Raw genomic sequence first — 15,467 nt, 5'->3', positions numbered from 1 at the left:
TCTATCTTGCAGCATTATTTCACTTGAGTCTTGCTTTAATGGTATTTAGGTGAGTGGCACAAATTATCACTTACAGTTATTGTAGAATGCTATTGTCAAGGGGATTTACGTATTGATTAGTAGGCTTCTTTGTTGTTTTATGTTCTGTAGTAATATTCTCAAATTTTATTCCTGTTTTGTAATTTTTAGAAAATCAAAACATTAGCTCATTCCTTTAGCGTAAATACAAAAACTGGATTGTTTTTTGCTGAGGTACTGAATTTCTTGTTTTTACTGTTAATTCATTGATTACAAAGTCCTGCGAATTTAAACTTCATAAAAGTTGTTTTGGTTTTAATAACGGATTTTCCATAATTCAGCTGCGTGGATTTTGAAAATACGATTCCTTTATTTCTATCACGTAAGGATTTTTTTTATAAATTGAGAATAAAAAAAAAACTTTTACTTAGATCAAATTATTATTTCATTTACCACAATGATAATTTTTTATTATTATGTTTGGGTTCTAGAACAATCAATAAGGCTCTCACGTCACAATTGGTTTAGAGAAATATATAGCCAGTGGTTGTCAACATTTTAAGAATAACAAAATGTGACATGATTTTAATGAAAATGATTCACTTATGCAAAAGTACATATAACATCTTTGACAAATCTGTACGTGATGGAGAAAAATGGATATCATTTTCGAATTCAGCATACAGGAATTACTGTAGAATATGTAAAAATTTCAAGACAATAACGCCATTGCAGGCCTTTGTTATTATATCATCCCCTCGTGTCTCAGAGGTAAGCATGCTGGCTTTTAATGGGGTTTGATCCCCATGGTGCAACACAGACAGCCTAGTGAAACTTAACAAACATGTTAAATATTAGTGAAGTAAGTCTGAAACTAGAACGAAAAATTGACATACACAAAAGTTCAGTTACTTAATACTTAAATGCTCATGTGTTATCATGGTGAGCAGCTATAGATACTTGTGATATCTAAATTTCACACTTTACACTTCCTTTTCTTTCCTAAATGCTCATGTGTTATCACGGTGAGCAGCTATAGATACATGTGATATCTAACTTTCACACTTTACACTTCCTTTTCTTTCCTAAATGCTCATGTGTTATCACGGTGAGCAACTATAGATATCTGTGACATCTAAGTTTCACACTTTACACTTCCTTTTCTTTCCCAATTTACCCCAAAGAATAAAAGCCTGTTTTCTTAAAACACTTGTACTGTCAGATTTCTTATTTTGTATTTATGTTTTCTTGTATGTTTGTGGTGGCCCAATTGTTAGATTGCATATTAATATTTGAGAGTGTAATAATCTTTCAGAGATTTTTTTTTCTCATGAATGATGGAGTTTACTGTGTTCACAACCAGATTTCAGAACATTGTCTGTGTAGAAGTTTATGCTTCTTTTTTTTATTCTAAGTTTAATATTTTTAGGTAAAAATATTTTTGTAACTAAGACAACAGAATTCTAGTTTTTCTGTGTTTATTTTTTTTCCTTTTTAGTTGCTACAATACCAGAAATACCTTCTGGTTCAGAGACAGATGAATCAGTTAGTGCCATGTGTCAGCAAGTTTCCAAAGGGTTGTCCTTTCTTACAGAAGAAGGCAATCCCTTTCACTCTACTTTTGATGCCCAACCTACCAGTCAGCCTTTTCAGCAGCCATCAGGTGTGTCCTACATGTTTTAAATTAGACTGATTTTGTTTTTTCTCCATGTGCAACCAGAGTACTAGTTGTATTACACTACTGTTTGCTTTAGGCTTTATGAATCAAAATATAGCATTTTTCACATATTTTATATAGAGTTTTATTGTTCTATGTCAGATATAGAAATCTTTATCAAGAAAAACAAAAAAATTAACATAATCTACTCTATTTCATTAACACTAAGTTATATATTTAGTATTATGTGTAAAACTAGTAGTTCTCAGTCAACTATTTTATCTGAAACTACACAGATGAAAACTTTGCTTTTTTCCTGTTTTAATGGGTTTTTCAACAGTCCAGGATGATCTTGTCTTTTAAAGTTAGGTTTTCATAAGACATTAAAAGGGTGTTATCTGAATGATTAACATGTGTATTGCTCCTGGAAAAGTAGCATTCAGAGGAGACTTAACAAAATTTCTCTTCCTAGTACATAATTATTGACTAATCAAAATGTGTTTGTTTGTTGTTGTTTTTGGGGGGGAGTATTTATTTTTAACCAGTATTCTTATTTTCAGCCCCTGACTTTTCAATGGATTAATAACGTCTTTAGCTTATTAAATATATTGAAAACGTTTTAAGCTGCTTGACAAAGAAAAGGAGTAGGCTGTAAAAGTATTTTTTGAACTCGTACAAAGCTACTAAAGGGAAATGTGTACTAGCTGTCCCTAATTTTAGTGACACACTAGAGGGAAAGCAGCTAGTCAACATTACTCACCACTAGCTCTTGTTCTTCTGTTGTAAGATCGAATAATGGTATTTGACCATCTCTTTTATAACACATCCATGACTCCAAAGTGCAGAGCAAGATTTTTTTGTTTCTCAGGTCATTTGCTTGAGTAATTACATTGTACTGACTCACTGTGAGGTTGGTTAGTCGTAGATAATTACATTGTACTTGACTCACTGTGAGGTTGGTTAGTCGTAGATAATTACATTGTACTTGACTCACTGTGAGGTTGGTTAGTCGTAGTAATTACATTGTACTTGACTCACTGTGAGGTTGGTTAGTCGTAGTAATTACATTGTACTTGACTCACTGTGAGGTTGGTTAGTCGTACATAATTGTTAGTGTAACTGATTAATAATTTTCATATTTGCAAACTCAGTCCAAATTGTAAAGACACAGCTACTGTTATAAAACTGTGTGAATCATATTGTGGCTATTTTTATTAAAATAATACAAGATTATTGCTAAGATTATCATTTTTTTTAAATAGTTTTTAAGTGGCCAGTGTGAACTTGCCTCAACTGCCCTAGCAAAGGTTAATGACGTATACGTATATATATATATCTATAAGAAACAATTTAGACAAGTTAACTGCCTTAGCTCAATTTGAACATCCCATTAAGCTATTTGTTAAATACTTTTGACCTGACACAAAAGAAGTTGTAAAAAGTATATTTCTAAAAAAGTACAATTCAAGATATAAGAATATTTCTGTTAAAGATGGTATTTTTGTCACACTTTTGAAATGAACGTTTAACAAAACTGAAACTTCCATTGGAATCAGTAAAGCATAACTGCTTGATGTTTAATACAAAATACAAATCTTGGTTATATACAGGTTGTTTATATTGCAGTGAGAAAATGAATTTGGTTAACTATATATATTTGATTTTGTATCTTGTAGGAAATCCATATGAAAGTAATGGAAAAGTGACATCATCACAGGCAGAGTCATGGTTAAATAAAAATCCAGCAACACTACAAATTAATGAAGGGTCTTGTAATATGAGGTCACAGTCCTCCTCATCTAGCCATGTTAAAAATACAACCAATTCTTCTGACGTATTTACTGGAGAAAAAAATGGTTCTCCAACACCTGTATTCCCACAACCAGTTGTACCTCCACGTCGGAGTAGTCCAAATTATTCACACTTACGAAGCCAGTCTCTTGGTTCAGCTGAAGTGTTTGGACCACAAGTTCAAAATAGCTCAAAAATATCACAAGATGCACGTTTAGTCAAAGTAAGCCAACCTCAACCTTCGAATCTTTGGCCTAATGGCAGTGTTGTTCAGCCTGCTCCAACATCAGAACCTGCTTTCAAGGACCCATTTGATGCTGGATGGGCTGCCTTAGATAATGGAAATAAATCTTGTAACCCATTTGCAAAGAATCAAGTGAAAGCATTTGAAGTGCAGATGTAGAAAAAGTAAATGAAAAAAAAACTAGTTTTCCAATATCAGCAGTGGATTGATACAATTTTTACTTTGTGAAAAAATATTTTGTGGTTAATTTGTTCTTCAAATAATCCAAAAAGCAGTTAAACTATATCAAACACAACATTTTTTACGTGTTCATTATTTTGTGGCTAACTTGTAATATGAGGTAAAAATTTACATATAAAATATCGAAACTAATGTTTTGTGAAACGTACACATACTAACTATAAACAGTGAATTATAAAAGTACATAACAAGAAATGTAGGTTCTTTGTAAGTTTAATTGAATGGACTGTAGTTTTTTTTATCATCAAAAATAGTGTAGTTTTTTTTTTTTTTTGTTGTTATTGGTTCTTTGAGGTCTGTTTTATAACTTGTGAAATATGTAGAGATTTAAAATTTTCACTTTGTGTCAGAAAGAAATTAAGAAATTTCTTTATAATAAATATTTCTTGTCCTTCAGTGTTAACTTTTTTTTTCTTTAGAGATATGACACTGTTTCGTCAAAATTGTGCAAACGTGAAAGAAATGTAAATGTAGTAAACTTTGTGTGTTGGAATACGTATTTGTTCTCAGAGATATAATTACAAGATTTTTTTAATTCAGAACCATTAAAACAGTTGTCATTGAAATGTCAGGCTTGTGTTATTTTGTGCACCTGAACTTGTATTTTATTTTTCCTTTTTTTGTCTCAGCTAGACCAAATATTTTGAAACTAATTTAACAATTCTGTCCATAAATTTTATGAAACCATATTCCACTTTTCACATATTGGTGCTAGTTTTATATATATACTAAGTGCATACAGTCAAAAGTTATTAAATGATCAATTTTGCATATCCTTAAGCTTAGAAACATGCCTAGGCAACAATAAGCAAATTTAGTTTTATATAAAAAAAAATTTAATTACAAATTAACTAGTTTTGTTATAATAGACCTGTTTTTGAGCTGTGGCCAGCAAGGGGCATTATTTTTATTGTAACAGACATTTTGCCTTAGTTTAGCCATTTCTCATTGTTTTAAATTAAACTTGTTGGTTAGTATTTAAACTAACCAAATCTGAGTTACAAAATACAGAAACCTAACCTAAGATTTGTTATTTAGTAATGTTGCAAATAATTGTGTTTCTTAATTGCAAATTTCCAGATTAAAATGTGATCATGATGTTATGTTTCATATGACAGAAATTTAGCAGAGGCTCTGGTTATTTGTTGATGTTAAGTAAATGTATACATAATTAGAGAAACCTAGCTTAAATTATGATCATCTGGCAATGTTAGAATTAGCTATAATTCATAATAACAAAGCATTAATTGGAAGATCTGTTTATTTGTTGATGTTAAGTACATGTATACATAATTAGAGAAACCTAGCTTAAATTATGATCATCTGGCAATGTTAGAATTAGCTATAATTCATAATAACAGAGAATTAATTGGAAGATCTGCTTATTTGTTGATATTAAGTAAATGTATACATAATTAGAGAAACCTAGCTTAAATTATGATCATCTGGCAATGTTAGAATTAGCTATAATTCATAATAACAGAGAATTAATTGGAAGATCTGCTTATTTGTATAAATAATTACAGATTTCTAACTTGCTCAGATTGTCTGACAATGTTAGAATTATCTGTGTTTCATAATTATGAAACTTGTTTAAGTGTTTATAATGTGGTGATGTTATGACATGAAATACTGACTTTTAGCACATTCTTTGTATAACTTTGTAATAATTAGTTGCACTTCATTATTATCACAGAACCCTAGTTTTTCTTGCGATCAGCTTGTTACGCTATAGTTATTAAAGTTTGGACACTACTTGTGGTTTCTACAGGCTTGATGTTGTTTTTCATTTGATGAACTTTGTATATAATAAGGCACATTTCTTTCTCTGCTGTCATATTTTGTACAGCCTTTACACATGTGATTGCAGGGTTTGCAAACTATTTCTTGGAGGTGGAGGGTTAGAAACTGCTACACTTTAAATTGTATAGTCTATTTTCCTAGTTATAGATATTTCATAGATGTTCACTGTAAAATAGATGCATCTTGTTTTCTTTCAGTGAAAATTTCCTTATTATTAACATTGCTTTTCACTATATTTGCAAAATAATATTATGTCTCAAGTTGCCTGATAGAAGTATTGAGAATTTAGTGTAAGAAATATATCTTTGCAAATATTCATAAGTGTCACAAATTAACATATTGTTTTGTTTTGGATGATAATACTGACTAGTGAATGCTTATACATATATACATATATATATATATATATATATATTATGAATTTTATGAAATTTGGATGTTTTAGTATACAGTAGAATGAAATCCAGTGTGAAGTTAAGGTTGGCTGTTACAAAAAAATAATTAATCAAAAACTATCAAATTGAATACTAGCCTATTTTCCACTGTGAGCCTGTTCCCAAAACACACAGTTTTTTTTAAGATTAACAGTATATTGTTTGTACACACACACATAAATGAATGGGTTGTTTTACAGTTGGATGTTAGAATAAAAGAGGTATGCTGAATTTATCTGGATGTGTTGATAGCCCTATTTTTATGTTAACTAGAGCTGGGTGACAAATGGAGTTTGCTACTTTATTAATAATCAAGTTCATTAATTGATTGCTTTCAACTAATCAATTATCCTTACGAGACTTGGATTTGAATGAATATTAATGAATAGTAATAATCAGAAACTAATTTTGATTAGATGAATATTTTTGCAAGTTATGACACTAATTAATTAATCTGAAAAGCCTTGAAATAATTGAAAATGACAATGGGAAATTATAATGGCAACATTTCCATTATGTGGTTAATTGGAATAATTGAAGACACTAATAGTCTGAAACACTAATTTCGATAAATTGATTATTTTAGTGACCTTAATCGATTTAATTATAATTTCAGTTAATTGATTATTTTATTGACATTAATCGATTTAATTATAATTTCAGTTAATTGATTATTTTATTGACATTAATCGATTTAATTATAATTTCAGTTAATTGATTATTTTATTGACATTAATCGATGTAATTATAATTCTTTTAATTAATTATTTTACTGACATTAATCAATTTAATTGTAATTTCAATTAATTAATTATTTTACTGACATTAATCAATTTAATTGTAATTTCAATTAATTGATTATTTTATGTAACACTAATCAATGTTCAAAGGTAACTGAGTTAAACATCCAACTTTGATGTTAACATTGTCATTCAAAAGTCTTTAAAGTGGCAGTTATATTTAGAAATTTTGTCATTTAGTTCTGTTTGAGAAGTGCATATTACATAAACTAATAGTTTACTCTTTGGGAAAAAAATATCTTGTTTATATATTAGCTTTCCTACAAAATTCTAGTATACTTAAGATTTTTCAAGGTCCCTATTTAAAAAATAACATCAAGCATTTGCACAATATGATATTATCATTGATAATTTTATTTCCAACCTCAAAACCACCTTTCGCAATCTGCCATTCTTCCATTGCAGATTTAGAAGATATTTAGCTTTATTATTTTGATGATTAATAAAAATATTTTAAAATCTGAATTGCAATGTTTAAGAAAAAATAAAATTTATTTTATTTTTTTGTCCTTTAATAACAGACACATTCATTTTTCATTGGTGGGAGCAGAAAATTTTGCCAGTGCTAAACAGACTTCCACCCTTGCCAACACTTGCAATCATCACCAATAGTAGGCTTGTGGAATAAATCCTGGTAGAGGCATTCAAGTGTGTTAAAAAATTTAATTGAGTATGAAAGGAAACAACAACAAAAAAAAATGTCAAATAAACAAATTAGTCTTTTTGTGAGACTTTCCTTATTGAATCCTTTCTGGCCAAAATTGCCAGTACAGATTTCCATGCCCATTGTGGAACTGTTTCACCCATGTATGTTGTTTCAACTTTAAAATGATTATTTGACCAACAGTGGTTTTTTTTTTAAGATTTTGTGTGTCTAATAATAACACCGAATTAAAAAAAAAAGTATTGCTGTCTTTTATAAAACTTGTATATTTTTCTAAATTAACAGTGCTCTATGTGACCAATATAATTTATGTCCATGAGTTTTGAATCTCACGTTAAATTAAATATTTGTTTTACTGGCAACAACATTCATTTTTACAGATTTTGTTATATGTTAATATTAGGGATGCATGGGTACCCGGCCAGATATTCGGCCCCAGCTGGGTATTGGACGACCCGGTAATAATAATAACATAAACAAATATCAGTAATTATTTCTGTCTGTTACAAAACAAGAACAATCTTTAAGCTTTATTTTATGGGTCATTTGATCAGCAGCATTATTCTTTGCTACTTTTGTACCTTATGTTAATAAAAAAAGTTGTATTTCTATATTTTTATAAAACAGTAATAACTTTTAAAATGGTTTATACAACTGTGATCAGCAATGAGAAAAACTGATAAATCATAAAACTGACCTATCAGTTTTTTTGAGTTTTTCCTTAAGAACTCCAGGGTTTTCATCTAACTTCTTGCATTCTCCAAGTTTTTTTCTTGTTGTTGCTTGCAGTGCATTTTACTGAACAAGCAACAACAAAATCCACATTTGTTTTAAAATGTTTTTAAGTTTCCAAAATCTTTTTTCAAGGAAGCCACAGTTTCGATGTTGTTGTTTTTTTATTCCTTATTCTTCTCCATTGCCTCTTTTTTGTTAAGCAGCCCCTTTTTTTTCACATTTCCTATTTGGTATTTTCTCTTCGTTTATCTTCCTAGTTTTGTTTGTATCTTTGATGAGCAACATTCACATTCCTTAACATTTATTTTGCAATATCTGCCAGAATTTTTCCTAGGGAAGTTTTTTTCTAACTGAATATTAGCATTGTTCACATCCTCAATTGTATTTCTTGGATGCAGACTTTGTACCCTCTTGATTACATTGTAGTTACAGGGTTCCCATGGAAGCAGTTAGTCATCTAATTAGGAGAGAATTGTAATTGAGGATTTCTTGAAATCCACAGCTTCATGGAAGCTATGATGAGCTTTATATCCAATGTCAACCTTCTGTATTTACAAGCAGTTTTCTTTGTCTTTTGGGTTCATTTGTGATGATCTTGAAGAATCATCCGCATTGTTCAGTTTCTCTTTTGTAATGAAGTTTGCCACAAAGTTCAAGATGATGCTGGACATTTCTTCAGTAAGGAAAGGGGTCATGGGTGAATCAGTTTGAAATGTTTACCTAGAAAACTTGTAGTTATTTAGTTAATGATGTGAAGAACTGGAATTCTGCAACAGTCAGAAGAACTATTGTTGTAACTCTTGAGAGTTTGAAATTACTTGTTGACAAGAGTTTATGGCTTTGGTTACCCTTCAAAGCTTTGACCATAATTCACTATGTTTAAAAGCTAAATACTGTTGAGCCTTCCAGATAGCCATAGGTGTGCACATAATTTAATTGGAAATGTGGAATAGTCTGGGATTTGACATTAGTATTCTCTTTATTTGAGTGTCATGAAACACCTGCTATGAGCTACTCATGATGTCATCAGTGCTCCATCTTTTACCTGATATCCTCATTGTAGAATATTGTGGACTATGTGCAGTCTCTAAATATCAGTGTTTAGAAGACTAGGTAGATCAGGAGCTTGTCTTGTCTCTTAATTTATAGAGTCATGGAACTTTAAATTAATACTTGGACCGTCAATGGAAATCAACTTTTTCTCCTATGTTCATTATCACATGTTAAAAGTTTTGAAGCAAATCTCGGACAGTATTGTATGATCAAGAAACATAGAAACAAATTAATGCATTGTGAAACTCTCTTCTTTATGATTTAAAAGTGTACTTTGTGGAATTTTATTTCATTCGTCAAATGACATAGGAAAACAGTCAGTCAATTGGACAATCAATTCAACTAATTGCACATTTTTTTTAGCACTATAATAAGGAACTTGTAAACATTTTGTAGTGAGTTAACACCGAAGATCTACCTACATAATGGCATGAGTTGTAAAGGTATTTTAGCATAACATGTCTAATGACCTAGGATATTTCTGTTTACTGGTCATAATCTTTTTTGATATTTTGATCAAAATTCCATTGTACTAGGTGAATTCTGTTTGAACCCAAGAGAGCTATGTTATTGTTGCAATAGTTTATTTATAACATTTTCATGGAAACTGCATGATAATAAAATTTTGTTGGCACAAGCACAGCATCCTGTAATTTCTGACAAGTTTATGTGATAACTTAGTGCTAACAACACTGAAATTCTCCCTCCCCTCCCCCCAAATTGCATTGGGCTTTGTTTCAATCCACAACACTTTGTGGCAATGGTATAGACAGGTCTTTATAGTTGTCCATGAGCCAGAAGGACATGCTTGCATTGCAGACAACACTTTGGGCTGGTACCTTTGTATGTAAACATGTAGAATTTTATTAATAGCTATCCAGATTACCTATTCTACACACACGGAGTTAATCTTACAAGCTAAATTATGTACTAATGAGTAATTCTATCAACAAATTGGTCTTTTTTTATTTCTCTCTCTCTCTCTCTCTTCAAATTTTGCACCACCCCAACTGTAATAAGTTACACTGCAAGCTTTAGTTTCTTTATAGGTTGAGAATTCATTTGCCTGGCTAGACCCAGCCCTTGCTATGCCAATGCTTTCTGGAGCCACTTTGTATAGGCTTCCAAGTCTAGTCATGTTTTACTGAAGTAATTTGATAACTTGAACTAAATGTTTATATATCTTAAATGATGACAATCATTCCACCTTATATGAAATTCACTGTTGGTGTGAGAAGTATTTAAAAAAGTGTTTATAATAAGATTAAAACTCTTAAAAAGTTAAAGCTAGACATTGAATTTTCCATAATAAGAGATAGTAGTTATACCATAGTAACAATCCATTTCAATGCATGAGCATTTAATAAAACTTTTTGTTGCCATAATGAAATTAAGATATTTTTAAAACACTAAATTCTGTTTCCAGATTTTGTTGTTAGTATATGTTTAACAAAACAACAGCATCTATTCAATTAGTAAAATAGTAGTTCCGTACTTATACAAGTGTAGACTTGATTCCTTGGAAATTTATTTGTGTGGATGATTTCTGTGTCATAGTTTAATTATTCTTATCTTTCAAAAATAACATCCACTTTCTTTTAAATACATTGCCAATTCACTGTTTGGTCTGTTTATGTTAGGCATGTCTCTCTTGCCACCTGAAAATAGGACAGTGGCTCTACCACAGAGTTGACATGCCATATCAGTACATAAATGTTTTTGTTCACATGCTGCCACTTGAACACAGAACAGTGGCTGTACCATTACCAATACACAGATGTTTCTATTGCACATACAACTTTGCCACCTGAAGGTAGGATAGTCGCTCTACTATAAGAGTTGACATGTCATACCAATATATAGATGGTTATGTTGCAAATGACACCTAAAATTATGGTGGTGATTATACCATAAGTTGATGTGTTATACCAATATATAGATGGTTATGTTGCCCATGACACCAAAAATTAGGGTGGTGCCTATACCATAAGATGATGTGTGTGTCATACCAATATGTAGATGTTTGTGTTGCACGTGACACCTAAAATTAGGGTGGTTACAATACCATAAGATGATGTGTCATACCAATATGTAGATGTTTATGTTGCCCTTAACACCTAAAATTAGGGTGGTGCCTATACTATAAGATGATGTGTCATACCAATATGTAGATGTTTGGGTTGCACGTGACACCTAAAATTAGGGTGGTACCTATACTATAAGATGATGTGTCATACCAATATGTAGATGTTTGTGTTGCACGTGACACCTAAAATTAAGGTTGTGATTATACCATAAGTTGATGTGTTATACCAATATGTAGATAGTCACCACCCTAATTTTAGGTGTCACGTGCAACATAAATATGCCACATAACTGACATCTCACAAACTGTGATGGATAACCTCATTAAAAAACACAATATCATCTCCAAGATTTAATAAAGTACATTATGATCAAAAAAATACTTTGTCTCCCAAGATCTTCAGAATGAATAATGATTGCATGTAGGTGAATTTTTATATTTCTGTATTTTTCATCATAATTCAAAAGTTCGAAAAATGTTGAGTGTGGCATATTTTACTTTAGAAACAAAGAAAATATTAATTTCATAGTAGCATAGAGTTTTGTTGTTTTTTTTTAAAAAAAGAGCTAACATATCTCTATTTTCTCACAAAAATCTGTGTTTTACTATTGTCCCACTTTTAACGGATAGATTATATACTGTGATATTTGATAGGAATTTTCTTACGTATTAAAACGTGTATATGAATTTTTAAATCTATTATGTTACGGTGTGGGTCATAGTGACCCATTGCAATTTTCAAAAAATTGAAAGAACCTTGTATAACTTTTGGCAAATATTTTTTACGATGTTAAATATATATTACAGACAGTGGGTACGGGTTTCAAAAAGATATATTATACAATAATATAAGAGTACACTTTAATTTATGGATAATCCACAGTACACGCACTCTGTTATGCCACAATGTAATTATCATTTCCTTTATTTCAGATAAGGACCCGAGTGATGATCTCTGGCATTTCATAAATGCTGTTACATTCACTGAGGAAATATCGATGAGCAATGGACAGAAATACTTTCTACAGAAGCACCATTATCAACCTATTTCTGGTTAAGTATTTGCCCCCAATCAGGAGTAAAACTGGAGGGATGTTATAGAAGTTTTAAGTGCGAATGGTTGACATCTTTACCATGGAAAGTATACAGCCCTAATGTCGATGGTGTATTCTACATTTTCTGTGTTCTCTTTGTTAATACCGAAGAATGAACAAAGTATGAAGTCCATGTTAACATGCTTTTCAGTGAGTGGCAAAAATACAAATCAGACTAAAGTGACCAACATGCCATCAAGGAACATCACAGGCTGGCAGAGGAAACTACTCTGGCTTTTATTCGTTCGATAAAAAAATCTAGGGCAAGATATCACTGTGATGCTAAACAAGAAGAAGTCAGATAACATAAAGACAAATCATTAGCATCGCAGAGGCAGTTTTGTGTTGTGATCAACAATTTATAGCCCTTAGAGGCAACAATGAGCACCTAAAGTAAAGGGCAACCCTGGTAACTTCTTGACAGTGATGAAATTTATTGCCCAGTATGATCCTATTCTTTGCTCCCATCTAGATAAGTCCAAACTGAAGAATGCGACATACCTGTTACCATCAATACAAAATGACGTTATTGATATACACATACTACAAAAGTTGGTTATAACTGAAAGGACAACTTTCGAGAGAAGTTTCTACAGTTATGTGAGCTCAACAGACTCGCTGAAGAGTTTATCGGACTTGAGATTTTACACACTATTGAGAAGCTTGGACTGCACATTACAAATTGTTCGTGGCTTCAAATACGTCAAGTGCAGTTGCTGGTGTTCAAGCGTATGTAAGAAGAGAGTGTGAACTAGCAGCTTATGTTTACTGCTTCAGCCATAAGCTTATTTTTGTCATTTCATTCCAAATATGAGAAATGTAGTAGACTAACTTAAATGAGTTTTCCATTTCTTCGAGTGGCCAAAGCGAGCTGACTTTTAGCAAGTATTACACACGCAGAGCATATACTTTATGCATTACTTACAGTAATATTTTTAATAACTACGTAAATAATCTGAGTAAAAGTATTGATAATTATATTAATATGTTGCTTAACTCCTTGAAAGATCTTTTTTTTTATATACTGAAAGATCTGTGTTATTCAGGTCGATGAAGTAAAAGTCACATACACTGGAATATATGAAACTCTGAAGTGTCCAACCACGTGTTTGATCACGCAGTTAGTATGCCAGAGACTATCAATGTTAAGCCTAGTCACCAGAAGGTCTCATATGGCCAACTTACCTGCCTCATCCATCAAAGATTACTACCACGTTAATGTTGCACTGTCATATGTGGACCACATCATTCCCAATTTTTAGGGAAGATCCTCTATTCAGTCAAGCAAATCAATATCATATCTTTAAAGGAGTAATAATCTATTAAACTAACTTTTCATCGCACAATTTAATTGTTATAAACTTAAGGTATGTCAACTTATGTGTAATATGTTTGTGTATAAATTATAAAAATAAATATACCCTTTGGTCACTTATACTCACTACAGTTTCCTCTTGATCTGTAAAGATTGTTAATGAATGATGTATTTTATACTTAATCTTCTTAACTTTACGTATCATTGTTCCGTAAACCCGTTAGATGTGTTTTATTGTTCATTTCTTTGTAGGATTACCCCATACATGCACCAGTATTCTGGACCTGGTGCCCCCTGTTCTACGTGAACAAGCGATTGACATTTCATTAGTGGTCACTACACACTGGAATGATCTGCTTTCATTAGAGTTCATTGAGCAGGAGCTGGTCAGATGAAGAGGGAAGTGGATGTCTCCTTCTTGTAAATACAGCAAAGATAAATCATGGCCATCAAACAGTGCAAGCAGAATGTTTTCCCCAACTGATGAGGATCGCATGCACCGTTCCTGTCAAATCCTGAGAAGACAAGTATACAGGAGGAACGTTTATTCGCCCTTACAAACCAACATTCACATACACTATAAGAAGGAGGTGGATTTAAATACAGCTGTGGATCTTTTTTGCGAGAATGCATCCTTGCAAACTTAAGCTTGAAAGTGTGTTGATGCTGTAAGTGTTTCATATTATGACAGATCATTCCAGTATGTAATATAAGTCTTCATATCAGTGTATGGATTTATTGGCTATCATTAAAAAAATAGAAGTGGTATATTAATGGACTCTTATGGCCTAGTTATAATTAGATTTTTTTTCTCTGGATTTGATCGCCATGTATATCTTCATAATTTTAGTTTTTGTCAACAAGATGATATTCTGTACATGTATGTTTTAGCATTATATTCAAATTCATTTATAGCCAATTTCAAGTAAAAGTATATTATGGTTTATACTAAATTTAGATACTTTGGAGATATTGAGGATTAAGTTCATTTGGTTGTCAAGTATATTTATTAATATTATATTATATTAAACTATATGGACATTTTCATTAACTACTTTTTTTTAAAGTTCTGCGGTACTATTTTTTAAGTATTGCTGACAAACCGACTTTAACTAAATTGGCCCACCTTTTAACAAAAATTAAAATTCATTCAAAAGTGTGTTTTTTTTTTTTTCATAGCAAAGCCACATCGGGCTATCTGTTGTGTCCACCATAGAGACTCGAACCCCTGATTTTAGTGCAGTCCCACCGAGGGACTTCAGTCAGAATAAGTTTTAGCTGTATATGTAAAAATGTTTAACAATATGGTTTAAAATCTATTTAAAATACTTATCAACTTCAAAGGAATGAATACACTGTCTAGCTGTATTAACATAATAAAAAACAAGGATTATGTACTGTGTAGACTATGTATGATATTTAAGAAACCAGTTTAAATATTCCATCGAGCTCGGCATGGCCAGGTGGTTAGGGTACTCGACTCGCAATCGGGTTCGAATCCCCATCACACCAAACATGCTCGCCCTTTCAGCC

At 31.4% G+C, this 15,467-nt stretch overlaps 1 protein-coding gene across 1 annotated transcript in view; it reads left to right on the top strand.

The window, feature by feature from the left end:
* Positions 1-6,422, top strand: part of LOC106460946 — a 46,661-nt gene extending 40,239 nt beyond the window's left edge. Inside the window, exons 8-9 of the mRNA XM_022387748.1 lie at positions 1,486-1,681; positions 3,352-6,422. Coding sequence (XP_022243456.1) covers positions 1,486-1,681; positions 3,352-3,869 — 714 coding nt within the window. The 3' untranslated portion in view covers positions 3,870-6,422. The remainder of the gene's footprint in view (positions 1-1,485; positions 1,682-3,351) is intronic.
* The last annotated feature ends 9,045 nt before the right edge of the window (positions 6,423-15,467 follow it).

Source organism: Limulus polyphemus, unplaced genomic scaffold, assembly GCF_000517525.1.
Source record: "Limulus polyphemus unplaced genomic scaffold, Limulus_polyphemus-2.1.2 Scaffold867, whole genome shotgun sequence".
Lineage (NCBI taxonomy): Eukaryota > Metazoa > Arthropoda > Merostomata > Xiphosura > Limulidae > Limulus > Limulus polyphemus.
Note: the sequence above shows the minus strand (reverse complement) of the source record. Positions and strands in the feature narration are given on the sequence as shown.